This window comes from Sinohyriopsis cumingii, chromosome 4 (assembly GCF_028554795.1).
Source record: "Sinohyriopsis cumingii isolate HCF-2022 chromosome 4, ASM2855479v2, whole genome shotgun sequence".
Lineage (NCBI taxonomy): Eukaryota > Metazoa > Mollusca > Bivalvia > Unionida > Unionidae > Sinohyriopsis > Sinohyriopsis cumingii.
The window spans coordinates 68,891,718-68,910,657 of NC_142964.1; the positions used below are offsets into that span (position 1 = coordinate 68,891,718).

Here is an 18,940-nt window from a genome sequence, read left to right on the forward strand (position 1 = left end):
CAGTCACACTGGTCATTCAAGCAGTCAGTATTCCAGGTTGGTCAATCAAGGAATCAGCGCCCACCAATCTCGGTCAGCAACGTCCGATCACCTGCTGATCGACCAGCAACACTTTACTCAGCTCTACGGCTGTTATGGTTCAGCTTCATAGTTGCTACGGTCAACTTCTATGGTTAGCTCTACAGCTTCTACCACGACGACTCCGATCACTTCGATAACTGTGATCAATCTGATCAGCTGAAAATACATCTCTACAGCTGAAGATGTGCAAGTCCTTAAAGTAGACCGCTCACTGACAAGACGTTCCATAATGTCAAGATTCTAACCTACGGTGAGATATTTATACACAGACGATATGCGCTGGAAGTATTCGAATCTTCCCATCGAAAGCACTTCGCACGTGTGGTATAGGATGAACCGAACTCACTATTTCGAAATCTTTTACAATATACATAAGTCACGTTCTGGTAGCCTTGTGCACAAAAAAAAAAACCGAAACCCGAGTACATGTTTTAATAAATTTGTACATTTCCGTGACAAAGGTATTGATAAAGCTGATGCTGAAATAAGTGATATAAAAGATCGAGTATCAGACACAGAACCAAAACAACTAAGAGACAAAATTGAATTGATTAATAAATTTACCGACAAAAGTGGTGCCGTTATAAGTAGTATTAAAAACCCCTGATCAATTATCTGAAATTGTAGCTGCAAGTATCAGTAACTGGAAAACATTTTTATAACCCGAGTATGCCAGTAAGCCTGTAGATCAAAAGACTTGGTACAAATGGATATTTCGAATATACTATGACGTCGATCAGGCCAGAGATAGTGATATAAAATATATTGCATTTTTCGATGGAACTTTTGAAACGAAAACCACAACCACAGCCTCCTCAACCAAAAATTAATTTCATAGATACATTTACCTCTGAAGGTATTAGCGCTATCAGGGATCAAGACCAAATAATAGATATTGCCGCATATGAATACGATGAAGGAAAAAATACGCAAGACCCAAATGTGTTAAATCTCTGACGAGTGAAAAGTGGATTAAAGATGTATATCTCGTTGCTAATAATCTTCAGAGTATCAAAGATTATGAAAAAACGTTAGCTAAATTTCAGCAGAAAATAAACGAGTATAAAAAGCAAATGGAACACTTAACACCAGGCGAAGAAGAAGAATAATTAGAAGCAATAGAGATGAGACGAGGGTTATGATAGAAAGAAAAAGAGTATTGTCTGGTCCCACTGCCGTTGGATGTGGTACTGCTACTCGATGAAGTGGCCTTATTTCTCCATGTCCCAGCAACGTCCTGGCCGACGTGAACAGACTAGAACTTTTGAATGGCGAAAGATGAGCCGTGATAATTCCTCAGAAATAGTTAATGAAGCAGCTGTTGTTTGTCAAGATTATTTACTGGTAGGACATTAATGTTTATTGGTCTCTGATGAAATCGTTGATGATTACCACAGTGATTGAGGGTATGCAATTATATACAATGACTAAAATAAGATGATCATTCATAATGCTCAACGTGGACCGATCATGGTCTGGGTGATAGATTCGCGATTACCTACGTATAAAGCGAACTACGTTGATGGACTCGGTGATATTGTTTAGAGTCTATTTAGAAGAATAGCCCCAAGAGCAATACCGATTGTAAACAATTATCAATGAAAGCTATTGATGTTGTTCTGATAAAGGTATTGGTGCTGCTGGTGATGTTGCCAGCAAAGCATTTTCAGCAAACAGGGATAGACTAGTACGATTACTAAGCAGACCGCAAGCTGCGTGACCTCATCCAGTCAAATTACCCAGTAATGAAGTTATGCCTACAAATGTTAGTAAAATAATAAATCACGCTGCAAATAAAAAAATAGAAGAGTTGACTGGTGTACCCGTGTCAGAAAAAGAGAACAAGATAAATCCAAGTTTAAAAGCAGGAAGTGGTCTTCGTGTTGAACGATAGCAAGTATAATAAAGATATTTAAACGTGCATCTGATCATTTGACATGGATGCGCCAGTTCTCAAATATGAATCTGTGCGTGATTATCAATATTACGATAATTTTACATGATCCTCGGTCAAGATATCGTGTATGTCTTGATAACAAGTTTGGTTGAGAGACAGCAGCAGGAGGGCGAGACCAACAACGAGTGTCTGACGGGTAAACGAGCACAAATACAAATTTGAAAAACACGAAAAAAGTAAAGTAAGAAAATGAGCTAACCCAATTAGTGCAAATCTCATGTTAGAGGCTTCGGTTTAGCATTATTGACCTTGTATGTTTCATTTTCGTAGAAAACTTTATTTTTCATGAATGGACCCTTCTGAAAATGGTCTGTTCGCTTTTCCTGCTGCTTGAGGCCAGTGATGTAGGGATTATATAATCTTTACCTCCCAGTAAAAAGTAACCTCCCTTAAAGGGCTGGTAAAATACCGACATATTCAATATATGTCGAAAAGATATTAAATCATTTAATGCAATTGTGAGGTTCGCTAGGAATAAGATGTTATCACAAAGAGCTGTACAAGGTTGCAACGAGGATATTTATATCCTGAATAAGTTTTACAATTTAGCAATAGTATTTAAATCTTAAACATAGCTTGAAGTCATCTTTGTATTTGTAAGAAGACTCCACAGGAACAGACAACATGGAACCGATCAAAATGAAGTTAATATAATCATATTTTTCCCCATCACTGATGTCATTAATAGATTTTGTTCTTGAATTAAATGTTATATATTTTAACAAATTTATTCATAAACCGAACATACAAAAAAGGTGACTCAAATGTGTTGCATTCGAGGTATGATCAGATGCAACGCTGAAATATGTCAAACTGTCATGAATAAATATCATGTTGCACCGTCTTGTGTACAAACTTGCAACCAGTCTATAAATTCGGTATAATCTGTGTCTGCAGGGAAAACTGAAAACTTGATAGAATGGAAATATTCATTCACGTTAAAAATGCAAAATAAACACAATACAATAAAAAAGGAACAGAACAATCTACAGTGGCTTTTCAGTTACATTATAGATAGGGGATACCATACAGTTCATATGGTACGATTCAGTGGGAATCTAAGTCAGTAATTTTCCCTGGATACAAATTGCAGCGACACCAAATAATCCAGTCCATCAAGTCCTTAATCTTGCGTTTCAGTATTCGTCTTTATTTCAGTTTTGTTTTCCTTGCCAGGAAATTCTTGTTTGCCACAATATGACCTCCTACATATAATTTATGTTGGCATAAACGTAAGTGACAGCTATATTGAGTGTTCTTTCAGTGGGAATCAAGGCACGTAGCTTTTCCTTTCTATTACAATACAAGGTATAAACAAATAACTTAATGTTGTCATTTATGGTAAAAGATTTCAATAACTATACTACTTATGTGAAGTAAAGATTACAAAAATAATTTCTTTCTCGTTCTTCCATACTTATTGGTGATTCTTGTCGTTAATAGATGATGCAAAACATTTTAATCCAAATTCTAATTATAATCATTTTAATTAATTACATTTGAGTTACGACGATAAAAGAATATTCATTTTCTTGTTCAATATCACGTGAAGGTGAAGGTATTTCAGCACAATCTTCCCATTTTTAAGTACCGGTTTAAACACTGACGTCATTTTTTGCATAATTCATTTAGTATTTAAAACATTCAGCAATAATAATAATAATAATAATGATAATAATAATAATAATAAAAATAATAAAAATCAGTATCATCATCATCGTCATCATCATCATCATCATCGCGATGATTTAAAGTTAGCAAATGTTTCAAACGAATGTTTCATGATTATGACGTTGAATGATTGGTACCATGAAATAAAACTTAGAAAGATTGAAATTAAATATAAGTAAACAATTCATTAAAGTCTAATTTCAGAATGAATGACAAATATTCGATTATTTGATAGCATAAGATGACACGACTGATACGAAAAGGACAATATCATATGATTTCAAATGCTTAATTGGTAAAATATTATTTTTCATTTACTTTATTGAAAATTTTTTACTGTATACAATTGAGATCTTTTCACATCATAAGAAAATCAAAATTCCTGATTTGAAAACTGTTGTGTAGGTAATGAGAAGTTGGATGCGGTTACTTTTCTATATTACATAGTCCATGTCAGAATAATGATTAAAATTCTATGTAAATATTCGTGTACGATTATGTTAAATTCAGATTAAACGTGGTATCGAACATGAAGGCAAGAAAATAAAAACTTTAACAAATACTACTGAACGTACAATAATCTACATGAAATAAATGAAAGCGAATGTCTTTTGAAAGAGAAAACACTAGAATATAGACAGTTTTGGTATATTTACCCTTACAATAATTGATACAGTCCTATTTTATCAATTGCTAATATAGACAGTTTAACCAAAAATTAGGGCGAAAAAAAATATATTTATTGACTATGTTATGGGAAAGTGTTACACTTACAATTATAATTTTGAGAGAGTTTAACTTTCTCTCTATCCATGATTTTGTTCATTGCATGTGTCCAGGCTCGGTCCTAGAATGTGCGGGGCCCAATGCAGCATGCAGGGCCCAAAGCAGCAAGCGATGAGCGCAAGGCCAAAGCACACAAAAAATGCATTGCTCGAAAGCGCGGGTACCAAGGCGGTTGCCTCGTTCGCCTTGCCCTAGGGCGGGGCCTGCATGTGTCCTTTAAATGGATACATGTCCTTAATGGCAGGTTAGGCCGATTGGACCGATAAGGCCTAATCGGGCCCCGTACGTTGGTCATTTTAAAAAATGTGTATCTATAGAGAGAAAATAATTGCAAAGGGATGGGAGGAAATTGTAAGGGCAATATCATATAAAACTTGTTTAAAAGTTTTTGTTTCCAAATGCCGTGTTCACAGGCAGCCCCGCGCGTAAATCCTGGGGGCCCCACCAAAATGATCCAAATCGGGTACCGCGTTTGCTAAGACCGCTGCTGCTTCATGGATGAGTGTTCGTTAAAATGACATAAGCTTTAGGACAAGTATAAGAGATAATGAGCAAGATTAACAAGGAAACATCATCATTGTGAAGATTTATTTAATATATCTGACTCTTTATAAAATCGTCCGAAACAATGAACGTTAATTGCAATTATCTGTTAAATAACAATGCATCTTAATGGGGATAGAATACAACGCAAACGAAAGAACGAAGTTGACTAAGTGGTTTAATGCATCAGCATAAATCATAATACGTTGTTCTAACAATTCAAAATAAAACATATGTGATACGAGTTTTCAAGAGTCACGCGAAACATTTTTCTTTGAAGATTTTGATGTTGCCATCAACAAAACACATGTAAATACACCACCAATATTGTCCTCGTCATGTGCACATAAAATTACCTGTCTGTGCATAAAACATTCTTTTCACACATTTGTGATGTTCTCCTTATCCTCATTGTCTTCCATTGGCTCTGAAAGACAGTAAATGAGCGCAAGGTCAATACAAAAAGAAAAGATTAAGGCTGTGCTTACTTTATATGTGCCCTGGCTTGATGTTCAAGCCAATAATTGGCACTCAATGGACTGATTTGGTTTGGTAGGTTTCAGCACATTAACACAAGTAGTTTATTTAGTGGCGAAATAATTACATTGCCCAAAGACATATAGCAGTATTTGACCCAGGCTGTCTGAGGTAGGATTCGAAGCTGTACACTTTTGGTCGTGAGTCAGACACGCTAACTACGTAGCCACCGCGGTTCAACCCAAGAGAGATTGGATGTTCAACCCAATAACTGGCACTTGTCCCATAGTGAAATATATCAGTGGGTGAAAGTACCACGTTTATTGCCACAGCGGCAAGGTCAAATTTGGGACTACTTTCTATTTAGGAAGGATATCTGCCCTTAGGTATGTTATTCAGAACTGTATTTCAGTCTTTAGTCCTGTTTCACTTCTTCTTTCCCCATGAGGATAAACATATCGTTGTGTTTCAGTATTGATCACACTCTATTATACATTTATAAAATCAATGAAAAGGCACAATCAAGAATGTCTAGAAACGAACCCCAAACAGCATAGAAATGGCTTAAAGTATTAACATTTTATAATTAGTTTTTCACATGCAAATTGTCAGTAAGTTAACTTACATGACTATTTGCAATTTGATAGTCTGTATCACCCATATGTTACCGTATACGTGTTGCACACTAACGGCACACACTTTAATCATATCTGAAAATGACGGATAAATCAGGTATTGATGAGTGCTGAATGCACACGAAATTAAGTGACAATTGAAATTTGGTTACAGTGTCAGTTACCGAAATAAACTGCAAGCTAGCCAACACACTGAAATAAACTGCAAGCTAGCCAACACACGAAAATTCAGGTTTGAATGCAGACATAAACAAAATTAGAAACCAAATGGTGACAAGTAAACTCACAATCATTAAAAGGTGTTGTTTAATGATGCAACTCTCTTATGTCTATTTGAGAGCTGTGCCATTTCTTTTGATTACAGTATTATATGTGCACCCCACTAATGTTTACTGTGTCAATCCGAGCACGAAATCCACTAAGGTGTACTGTGTCAATCCAAACAGGCAGGCAATGTGTTAACGAAGATAAATCTCTTCATTTGAACTATAATAGAGAAAAAAATGCATGCAAACAGAAACATTTTGCATGAAAAATATATAATAAAAAGGAAATCTACTTTTTTGAGTAGATACAAGGAAATATTTCACTTATAAATCGAAAAAATGTTTGTATTGTCACTAGTGGCTTTGCCGCTCGCGAAAATACCTCTCAACTTCAGTCGTGACATATTTACTTATATTCATAGATATTCTTTATACATTGTTTCAAATATTTCGAAGTATTCCAAAACAAAAGTGAGACTGATGTCTTAATATCAGCTCATATAAAGTCATTTTGTTCAATTTTCGTTTAAAGCGGGGGCTGTCCTTGACTTTAAAACAAAATTATCCATAAAGCGCTTTTACGTACCTCTGCAATTTCTCCTCCGTAGATTCAGGTAATAAAACATGTTTCAAGATACATTAACGATGCAGTAGGTTGTTTTATGCACACATTACACTTAGTTTTAAGTACATTAGAAATGTGATTGGCAGTTTATAATGCTTTTATGTCGATAAATGGAGTTTTCCATACTGTACATTGTGTATAGATTGGCTCTAATGTTGATATATGGAGTTTTCCATACTGTACCTTATCTAATGATTGGCTCTTATTTTGATATATTGAGTTATCCATAATGTACCTTATGCTTAGATTCACTCAGTAGAAAAAGTGAATCGAAAATAAATCGGAGGTATCAAGTTCAAAAGTCCATTCGGAGCCTTTTTTTTCTGTATTGTATTTAACTTCTCACGCTAAATCTTTTTTTCTTGGAAAATGATTACCGTTTTTCGGTATTTTGTTTAAAATGGTAAAGTATTATCTTCATCATAACCCAAAATCTAATACTGTATACATTTATTTAAGAGTATGGAACTCTGGCATAACTAATTTTTAAAAATGACTAGACGACTAAGTATTGTTTCGTGCATTGACCAATGACCTACTATAGACCTCTTAGCTTATTCTGTCAAGAGAACTTCTAAAAAGAGGTTTTGCACTGTTTCTGCTTGTTGTTTATACCGCTTATATATATATATATATATATATATATATATATATATATAGATATATATATATATATATATATATATATATATATATATATATATATAAATTTAGCAACACTTTTTTAAAACATTTTCAGAATTTTTTTCGCATATTTAGCTGCCTTCATTTACATAATAAAAGTATCAGGGTTTGACGAAACTATATTGGTGATACTCTCTTACAATAACTATTCAAAGGAGTCATAAACACAAAAATATGTATCCAGACAAATTTCAACAAAAACTATAAAACTATCAAAATGCTGAAGAAGTATGTAAGACACACCAGAACCAAACGATGAAGAAAGAGAACACTACTAATTTACAAGACAAAAAAAAAAGAAAAGAAACCAAACAAAAACCAAACATAATTATTTAGAGGACGCATCATAGATAGTTAGTCTAATATGTTGCTGACGAATGAAAATTAAATGGATTTCTTTAATGAAAAACTTATTACCAGAAGGAGGATACTAAGTACATTCATTTTTTCTCTATTACAGAGTATGGTAACAATTGTTCTACTTACTTTGTATAACCACAAAGTTCTCGCTGTATCCACTGCTGAAGTTACTAGTTCTACAGACATATTTGCCATAGTCACTGTCTTCCAGAGAATCTTTCCGGATCGTCATCGAGAGGAAAAGAGTATTGTAATCTTTCACCAAATCTTCATCTGGTCGCAGATCGTACTTCCAACCAGAAATGATCGGTAAACTGTCATTTTGAAATGCCCATTCCAACTTCCCTTCCATAGGAAACGCCTCTACCGCGCAGTGTAACGTCACTTCCTGTCATTTTGTGGCTATTATTGTATTTTGAGGAACTACAACTTCTGGTCCAACTTATTAAAAGAAGAAACAAATAGAATTGTATCGACTACTTTAGACGCAAAACAGATGCTCTTGTTTGAATTTAACAAACAACGGCAGTATTAATATGCCATGTGCATGGATTATGACTGGTTCTCAGCTGGAATGAAATGTCGAGGAGATACTTGATTACTATCCCTTTCTTTTTAAAAGAACTAATCTTTTCTCGATTCCCGTTGTAACAGACTGAACCTTTTTCCCCCTTCAAACACACACACACACACACACACACACACAAAGACAACCATGTTGAAACCATAACTCAGTCTATATATGCGAAATAGAAGTCTAGTATTCCTACAAGAACCGAAATCAACATTTTAGTTTTAAATCCTTACAGTTATACTTAATATTGAACATTGTACACAAAACATTTCAAGTTTTAATTTTAAAAATGTCAATTTGGTAACAATATCCGTTTGATAACCACAGAAATGCCACTACGAGTTTTGCAGCTATCTAATGAATAAAATCAATTTGGTTAAATAATAATAAGATTTAAAGAAAGAAGTCCTAAGAGAGAGAGAGAGAGAGAGAGAGAGAGAGAGAGAGAGAGAGAGAGAGGGTGGGTGGGTAAGTACACTTGACACGGATTCGGATGTCTCTACTTTTTTCGTCAACGCTATTCTTGGCCAAGCAAACATATATGTTGTCATAGTAACGGCTCATATTATGCAGCACAAGTCTGTTTCCTTCCGCTCGACTGTCTGAAAAACAAGTAAACTTGAAGAAAACTAAATACAAATGTATGTATGTCATAGATTTCAGATTAACATTTAAACAGAAAGTCACACAGAAGGATGATGACCTTCTTAGAAAGAATCGATGTTGTGATAAAAATGACCGTGAAGAATCGATGTTGTGATAAAAATGACCGTGAAGAATCGATATTGTGATAAAAATGACCGTGAAATTCTTTTCTTCTTTTTTGTATGCGAGACATTCTTGTTTAACTAAAACATTGGTTGTTCTTCATTTGCGAGAAAGTTCCACTACTGTCCTCTGACTTCTTACTAAAATAATATAAAATATATATCCATAGGCTTATGGATGTCGATTTATGTGATGGGTATGTTTTGCAAACGTTCCATCACAATAGATGTTTAATTTGTCTGGTTTGCTTCACTTGTGATACCGCCTTTTAAAAGAGAGACCTTGTATATATTACGCATTATTTAAGGAACCTTTAATTCCCTTTATTTTGGCTTATGATTAACTAACAACTTGCTTACCTCCTACAGCAGAACAACTCGATAACTGCCTGCGTTCATTGCTCGACAAGCATGCTCCAGCTACCAAGTGCAGAGTATCAATTCAAAAGTGTTCTCCGTGATATAGCAGTATTAGGGACCAGCTTCGCACTGCTAAAAGAGACCTCCGTAAAGCTGACAGGTTTTGGGTTTCCAACAGACTCACTAATCATAAGGAAATCAATGAAGTCGCTTAGAAGAATGTCACAAATATAGTCCATGCAGCGAAATCAGCCCACTACACTACAAAGATCATGGAAAGTTTCAGCTGCAAAGAGCTCTTCGAGATTACTAACAAGCTAATGTCAAGGAACAAATAACAGACCTACACCACTTCCATCTACCTTCTCTCCAGTTGACCTTCCGGACATGTTTGCAAATTTCTTCCGTGACAAAGTACAAACCATTAGAGATAAGCTTGATACCACACTTTCAATTGACTCATCGTCGCCATGCAGTTGGGATACAGAATTTGAGCGGCAAACATTCGCAGCATTTGAACCTGTCTCTATGGATTTCGTACGTACAATCGTGATGAAGAGTGTACCAAAGTCTTGATTCAATTCCAACATCACTGCTGCTTGAGTGCTTAGATCCAGTATTGCCTTCACTAACTGATGCTATTAATACCTCTCTCTCATCAGGGGAATTCCCATCTTTTTTCAAAACTGCCATTGTAAAGCCTCTGCTGAAAAATCCAACACTCGACCATAACGATTTAAAGAACTACCGCCCAGTTTCTAATCTCACATTCTTATAAAAAATCTTAGAAAAGCTGTTATATCCCAGCTTGTATATCATTTGAATTCAAATAGTCTTTTTAGCAATGCACAATCTGAATATCAACCTTGCCACAGTACTGAAACTACTCTTCTGAAAGTAGATAATAACATTCCCTCTCCTCTGGATAGCGGAAAGATTACAGTCCTCACATTCCTTGATTTGTCTGCAGCATTTGACACAATAGACCATGACATATTACTTCACCGTCTCCAACATGTATTTGGCATTTATGATACAGCCTTACTGTGGTTCAAGTCCTACTTGGTCAACAGGACATAAATTGTGTCTGCAAATGGAATACACTCCAGCTCACTTGATCTATTTTGTGGTGTTCCACAGGGGTCTGTTTTTGTACATGTTCTCTTCATTCGATACACTCAGTCGCTCTCAAGTGTCATAGATCATCATCCAGTGTCTCACCAATTGTACGCTGATGACACCCAAATATACAAATCTAGCCACCCAACTGAAGTTGATGCTACCATCCAAGGTGTAGAGAGGTGCATTTCTGATGTGAAATCATTGATGACATGTAACAAGCTGCAGATGAATGATAAAACTGAGACCATTCTGATCACAATACAAAGACTTTATCATTCACATCCTTTACCTCAGACAATAAAAATCAGGAACACCAACATTAAATTCACACAATCAGTACGAAACCTAGGTGTTACTCTGGACAGTACTCTCACATTGCACCAACAGGTCATGAACATATGCAAGGCTGCATATCTTGAGCTGAGACGCATCAGCTCAATTCGCAAATATCTTCCAGTTGATGCCACTAAAACACTTGTGTGTTCATTAGTACTTTCAAGACTGGACTATTGTAACTCAATTCTGTCTGGTTCATCTCAATATCTACTACAGAAATTCAAAAAGTTCAAAACACAGCTGTTAGGATCATACTTAGAGTACCACGACCAGAGCACACCTCCCCGCTGCTCTGTACCATACACTGGCTATCCATTCGATCCAGAATCCGACTCAAAATTTGTTCTCTGTGCTACGTTTCACTGACGGACTCAAGTCCAACATACATATCCGAGCTCACCCATGTGTACACACCAGTAAGATACTTACATTCCTCTTCTGACAATCGTATACTCATTATTCCCACTATGAACACAAAGTCATATGGACAACGTTCTTTTGCATACCAGGGCCCAGCAACGTGAAATGAATTTCCCACTGAACTTAGTCACAAAGACACAGTGATCCCATTCAAGATTGCTCTCAAAACTCAGTTATTTCGACTGCAAGAACAAACTTAAAGACCTAATAATGTTTCCTACCTTAAATATTTTCAGCATGTTTTTTATGTTTTCTAATTTCATGGTGTTTGTTTTTGTAATCATATCATGATATATGTTTCTTTTATCTTATAGGTGTTGTCTAATGTCGTAAAGCGCTTAGAGCTTCTAACGATTAGACGCTATACAAAGTCCTCATTATTATTAGTATTATTATTGTTATTAATGTGTGTAATATGGGTCATAGTGTATATGCACCTATAAAATTTAAAAAAAACTGCTTGTTCCGCTCGGTCATTTTCACTTCCGGGACTTCAACAAACAAGTTCTGGTTTATTTTGGTCACTTGTTTGTAGGCATTATGTCATTGCAAACTACAAGCTAGATTTGCTTACAACAGAAACTGAAGAGTTTACAATGTTCAAAACTAAGCACATTGTCAAGTTTACGCTTTGCAAAAGCACATATTAATGCACTTTTTTGAAAGAATCGTGCTTAGTTTAAAATTGCTTCCAAGCGATGTATTAGATTGACTTCCTTTAATCATGAAAATTAACACAGTAATGGGGCAACGCGTTTGGAACTAATTTGTTGCTCTTAACATACAGACGTGACCTCAGATATGATCGGGATAATATCCAAAATTGGATTGCAAATTGTCAGATTGCAGAGTCGCGTATTTAGCGACTATAACGCAGAGTGGAACATCAGAGGTAAACTATAAAAAAGGAGATAAATCTTTTTTTTTACATTGTATATATTTGGTAATTCAATCTGAACCCCTGACGGGCAAAACTAGTTTTATCTATTTCAGTAACTGCTAATGACAGAATACCTTAGACTAATTCAGGCTGATTTTCAAGAATATGGAAGCAGTCGTTTTGGTTGGCAGTGTGTTCAGATCATATAAAATTTCCACAAGTACAATATCCAAAGAAATTTAGGCCACAGTACACGAAAGCAGCATAAAGGTAAGCCATCATTTCTCCATTTCGCATGTTGCAAATGCAAACAACTTCACCTTTCATCTGTCTGTCTCTCTCTCTCGGAAGTCCATGATATCATTAGAGCGCTCCATCCCATCAAAATAAAAAGGCGAACCGAGTCGAAATAGTCACATAGTACAGCTGACCCCATTTAATACGCAAAAAGTGCAAACTCACAGTATCTTAGAAAAGCTATAAATATTGTTTGAATATAGTCAGTGAATAATCTTGCAGTTGATACATATCTCATGTAAGACATTTTAGTGACTAAAATCCGAAGAAATAATCCTGTTTGATCAATCTGCTTCTCCATGTTTTCAAAACAGAACACGTACAAATCCGTGTACGTGTCTCGTAAAGTGGGGCTCCATACAGGGCCGTATAGAGCGATCACGGGCCCTGTGGTAAGAAACACCCGGGCATCTCATTGTTCTTGTTCAAACAAAACTTACTTTTATAAAATTAAAAGTATTGTTCGGCCCGTGCCCCCTTACGGGCAGTGTAAGTGCGTAACGTACCTAATACCCATTTATGCAAAATACGGATATGCAGTATACAAAACAAACGTATAAAGTACCCATTTATACAGAATACGGATATGCAGTGTACAACACAAGCGTACATACTTCTTGAAACGTGTAGTGAAGAGTGTAATAGTAAAGGTATTGTTAAAAACTTCTGAATATTAGTGTGCTGTAGTATTTATTAGGTAACAGTATGTCAATCTATCCCTGTAATTTACTCTCCATGCACCTCAATGCACTTCATCTGCCTGATTATCCAACTATTAAACGCCAGTTTATATTCACTATTTGGTCTGCTGTTCATATGCTGGAAAACTGTATTCCAAACCGTATGGCAGCTTTCCAATCGTCTGACCTCAAGAAATCTTTGAGAACGGAACTCAACCAAAAATCGACTTAATCGGGACTGTATGGAGGATGTGGCATGGTTTAGATACTGTACTATGTCAGAAAGTCAGTCGTGGAGTTGATGGATACCTAGTGTATTGCTGCGAGCACGTGTGGCTTGGTTCAGTTACACAGCTTTGACAGTACTCTGGAGACATACAAATGTTCGGTGACATGAATAGTCAGGCACAGATACTTGGACGACCAGACCTTTTGTACGGAAACATAACGCGTACAAAACTATCTTGACGGTACCTCTACGACGAGCATTTTTTGGTCTCTGCTCATTTCCTCCAATCCGAACTTGATTATTATCTCTTGAGTCATGTTACAAAAATAAGTCCATCTTACATCACCTGTGACATTCCCATTTTTTATATTTGGCTAGTACCTGTTTAGCCACGTCCTCAAAGGTCTTTTTTGATCAGCCGTCAACAACTGCGGGACCCATCTTCCACAAACCTTTCGGAGCTTCAAATGATTCTTCAAGATATTACCCCGTCCCACCTCTCTCTCTCTCTCTCTCTCTCTCTCTCTCTCTCTCTCTCTCTCTCTCAAGATTTCAAGAGGTTGACTTCGGAGATTCGTGGTGGTACAAAGCAGGATCATGCATCTCTCATCATCCGGTGTATTCGAGACTTATCAAGAAAAAAAATTCACATATTATTTTGGTCAGTCACTAACATTTTGAAACCAACTGAATACCCTTTAATCTCTTTACAGCTGACTTTTTATTATAAGAGGTTTTTTAAAATATTTTACGATTTTAAAGATTCTAAATGGTACCCCAAAACCAATTAGAGCAGCCAATTAATGCAACTCAAACAATCATTTCTCTTCTTTTGGCCGAAAAACACAGTTTGTGTCGCTTTAAGACAGCGCCAGTGTCTTTCTCACGTCGAGAATACTCAATATTAAGTTATTATAACGAACTAATTTTTTGGTCTGTGTGTATACTTTTCTACAATTCTTTATTTAATACTGACTTGTATTGGCGAAGTACTGTAGTGTACAATGGGTGTATTAAGCAAGGCAATACCCACCTTGCCCTATTCCATCAGTTTGGTTTGGCGGTTTCCAGTACCAGTGTACTGTTGGAGTCGGGTAACCAGTTGCGTTACACCACAAAGTGCCCGTGTCTCCCTCGTCAAACGTCATATTCTGCGTCTCCTGTATAATTGGTGAAGCTGCGTGATAAAAGAAAAGAATTAACACAAAGACATCTCGGTGAGTGAAATTGTATATGTGTTTAGTGTGCTTATCACTTTGTGAAAGAAAATAGTTGTATTTGTGATGCATACGGTGTATCTAAATTTCTGATATATATATATATATATATATATATATATATATATATATATATATATATATATATATATATATATATATATATATATATATATATAAAATTATGTACTATCATACAGGTTAGCGAATTTTTAATTAGAACTCTACGGAGATTCAAACCCGAGTCCTGTGATAAACAGCACCCATCGCTTTGCCTGCACACATGAGCCCATATTCAATCATGACTAAGCACACATCATCTAAAAATTATGGTACTCAGTCGGTGTTATATGCATTCGTGCGTAGCAGACACATTCGAATGACGACCTAGTAATTGATTCTCATCTATTTACATAGTCATTCCAGATTCCTACAAAAGAAATCAAGGTATATACAATTAATTATAGAGAATTATAAATATTCACCAGACAGAACGGAAAGTGCTATCCTGGATTCTATAAAAGAAAGCTTGATAATAGTAGGGAGAATTAATATTTTAATAAAATAATACTATCATACAGGTTAGAGTATGTGTGTGTATATATATATATATATATATATATATATATATATATATATATATATATATATATATATATATATATATATATATATATATATATATATTCTTATCTATATTTGACTTCATTTATATTTGATTAATTTGTTTGGTAGTTTTAAAATTATTTTTATTGTTTCCATTACATGTTTTACTAATTTAATTTTGTTTTCTGGAATTTGACATTTTTGACAATTTAGTTTGACCTGACTGTTTTTTCTTAACGTTGTATATTTATCCTGACCTAGTTCCTGACCTTATACATAATTAATAACAACTGTAGTAAACAACTTCCTTTTTTATTTATTATTAATGTGTGACCTTGTAAAGTAAATTGATCACGTGACCCTCATACGTGAATCTGTTTTGCGCAGTAGCTAGATTTAACACCGATGTTTTGAGAAATAATCTGAGTTCGGCTTCTAAACGCTTAGATATCAACGTGTTTTTTCTGTTGATATCAGTTGGGGTTACATTTTAATTTTTCTTCAAATTATTTGGATTTTATCAATAGATCTTTGTATCCTTATGCGGACCTAATTCCTGACCTTGATACAGAATTAGCACTAACTTTAGTTAACAATTCCCTTTTCTTATTGATTCTTAATCTGTGACTTAAAGAGTGACATCGAGGATGTCCATGGGTGCTTGATGTAAAGCTTCTACCTTGTTTTGGAAAGTGATCTGACCCTCATACGGGCATCTGTTTTGCGCAGTAGCTAGGTTTAATACCGATGTTTGGAGATATATTATGAGTGAGGTTTTTAAACGCATAGATATCAATGTGTTTTTCAGTTGTTACCAGTTGGAAGTACATTTTAATTTTTCTTCAAATTATTTGGTTCTAAGAGATAAACTCTTTTCCCTGGAGAATATTGAAGTGTTCATACATAATTCTAGGACAAAGACATTTATTGAAATTCTGTTCGGAATTCCATCATCGGAATATTAGTTTCCGTGGAAAAAGAAAGAAATGAAGACACATCGGTACTACACTGGCTATATCATACGTCATCGTTTTCCATTTTGGATTTTTCTTCGGTAATCGAAATCAAATTAATTAGAACGTTTTATTACTAGGTTTAATTCTTGGATTATTCTTGGATTAATTTTGATTGTTAAAACCGTAAGTGCTATTTTCCATTGTCACCGTGTTTTTCTAGGGAAATACTTTTATTGTTAAATTTTGCAAAGCTTGTTGTCTCCACTGTTTACTTGTTCCTGTCAATGAGAGCCTTAACACGTATATATATATATATATATATATATATATATATATATATATATATATATATATATATATATATATATATGTCATTGTGCCCAAATAAAATGATCTTTTGCAGCCGACACAGTTTCGTTTAAATAAATCTCTATATTTGCTTAATATCTTGTAATTACTACTATAAAAATGAATATCCCGGGAGATAATTTGCGCTTACATATATTTACATAAATAAAAATAAATAAGCAACAAATGTCGTTATGGCTCATCGATTTCTAGGTCAATAAAAATGTTATTTAGCATCCGTAACAGGTTGAAATAAACTAGTTGAAACATAATAATTTTAAAGGTTTAATTCCTGTAGAAACATCCATGTAAAGTTTTGCAAACACAACGGCTTTTGTGTTTTATTTGTTTGTCTTGTCCGTGTTTTGTATTTGCCTTTGAAAAAGACTCATTAAGAGTCGAAATCACTCAGGCTAGATATGCACTGATCGTTGTCAGTGCGTTGCATTTATCTTAACCAATCCCTGACACACGTGATCCCTTACTGGATCCTGTGGGCTTGAAAGGACTTTTATTCGCCATATGATTTGCATTCTTTATATATATATATATATATATATATATATATATATATATATATATATATATATATATATATATATATATATATATATATATATATATAATGAATATTGTAGGATATAAAAAAATATTATTCTCATAGTAATATGAATCATGACCTCAGCACTTAGTGCCTCGAAATTTATCCATATCTACTGATGCTGACAACTCAACGTGATCAAGTATTCAAGATAACATTATTATGAGAATAATACAACATCTCTCTCTCACACATACACAGGAACACACACACACACACACACACACACACACACATTATGAAGGTATACTTACATTCCACAAGGAGTTTACCATTCAAAATTACTTCCTCACCAACCCTACAGGTGTAGTTCCCGGAGTCTTTATGAGTCAGATGTGTTATCTTGAGGTTCCACTCACCATCGTATGGGTTGTCCACACTCATCCGCGTTTTGTAAGAGGGTTGAACATGTTTGTTTACGCTTATTAAGTCAATTGGGTACTTGTACCATGTCACCTTCTAAATAATAGGAATTACAAAGAGAATTTTACATACGCGTTCAGATCTGTGAGGATACACACACACACACACACACACACACACACACACACACACACACACATATATATATATATATATATATATATATATATATATATATATATATATATATATATATATATATATATATATATATATATATAAATTGTTACGTATTTCTGATTTAATATATCTTTATTATTATTTAATTGTTTGTTTGTCAGTTTTAAATCTTTTCTTTTTTTCTTCTCTTACATGTTATTGCAATGTACATTTATTCAATGGAGATGATATTTTTTCAGAAAACTGGTTGACCTGAATCATTCTTTTAATAAATACCAGGTGTTGGCCTGTATGCTGACCTTGATTCAAAATTAGCAAGCAAAGTTCTATTTTACTTTAAAATGTTTGGTTGTTGTCAAGGTCATGATGCGACTAGGTTGGTTAAGAAGTAAACACTTTTTAAAAAAAATTATTCTGGGAATAAAATCATTGGTCTAATCAAAGCCATATTCTGTGTACGTGATATAAACACGATCACGTGACCCACCTAACCCCCGATTTCGCAACTTGGGGGAATTTCGAAAGTGCGTCTTATAATACAATATAACCTTTGTTTTAGACAGAGATCTCTTAGTTTTGGGGCTTTTTACACTAATGTCAAGTTAGTTTGTTGTAGCTAGATTTTGGGCAATGATTTTCTTCAGATCAGTTTTTTCTCTGGAAATATTTTGAGGAGTGCTGACACAGAAAGTTTGCAAAGAGATTGCTTACAAATTTAATTTGGTTTTACAACACCAGAGTGCCATTATTTGTATTTCTACAAGGAAAAGTACGACTACAGTATACGTCATCGTCATTCATTTTGGATTTTCCATCAGGATTCGAACTTGAAATTATTAGAACTTTTATTACAAAGACTTTTGCAAAATAATTCGTGTAATATTCTTAGATCATTTTTGGATTTGATTCTTGAAACCGA

General features: G+C 34.6%; 1 protein-coding gene across 1 annotated transcript in view; it reads right to left on the reverse strand.

Annotated features, from left to right (window-relative positions):
• Positions 1-5,199: 5,199 nt before the first annotated feature.
• Positions 5,200-18,940, reverse strand: part of LOC149801400 (lachesin-like) — a 42,463-nt gene continuing 28,722 nt past the window's right edge. The window contains exons 4-8 of the mRNA XM_089955493.1: positions 17,733-17,937; positions 14,784-14,927; positions 9,136-9,261; positions 8,212-8,526; positions 5,200-5,465 (exon numbers count right to left, since the gene is read on the reverse strand). Of these exons, the coding sequence (XP_089811619.1) occupies positions 8,477-8,526; positions 9,136-9,261; positions 14,784-14,927; positions 17,733-17,937 (525 nt within the window). The 3' untranslated portion in view covers positions 5,200-5,465; positions 8,212-8,476. The remainder of the gene's footprint in view (positions 5,466-8,211; positions 8,527-9,135; positions 9,262-14,783; positions 14,928-17,732; positions 17,938-18,940) is intronic.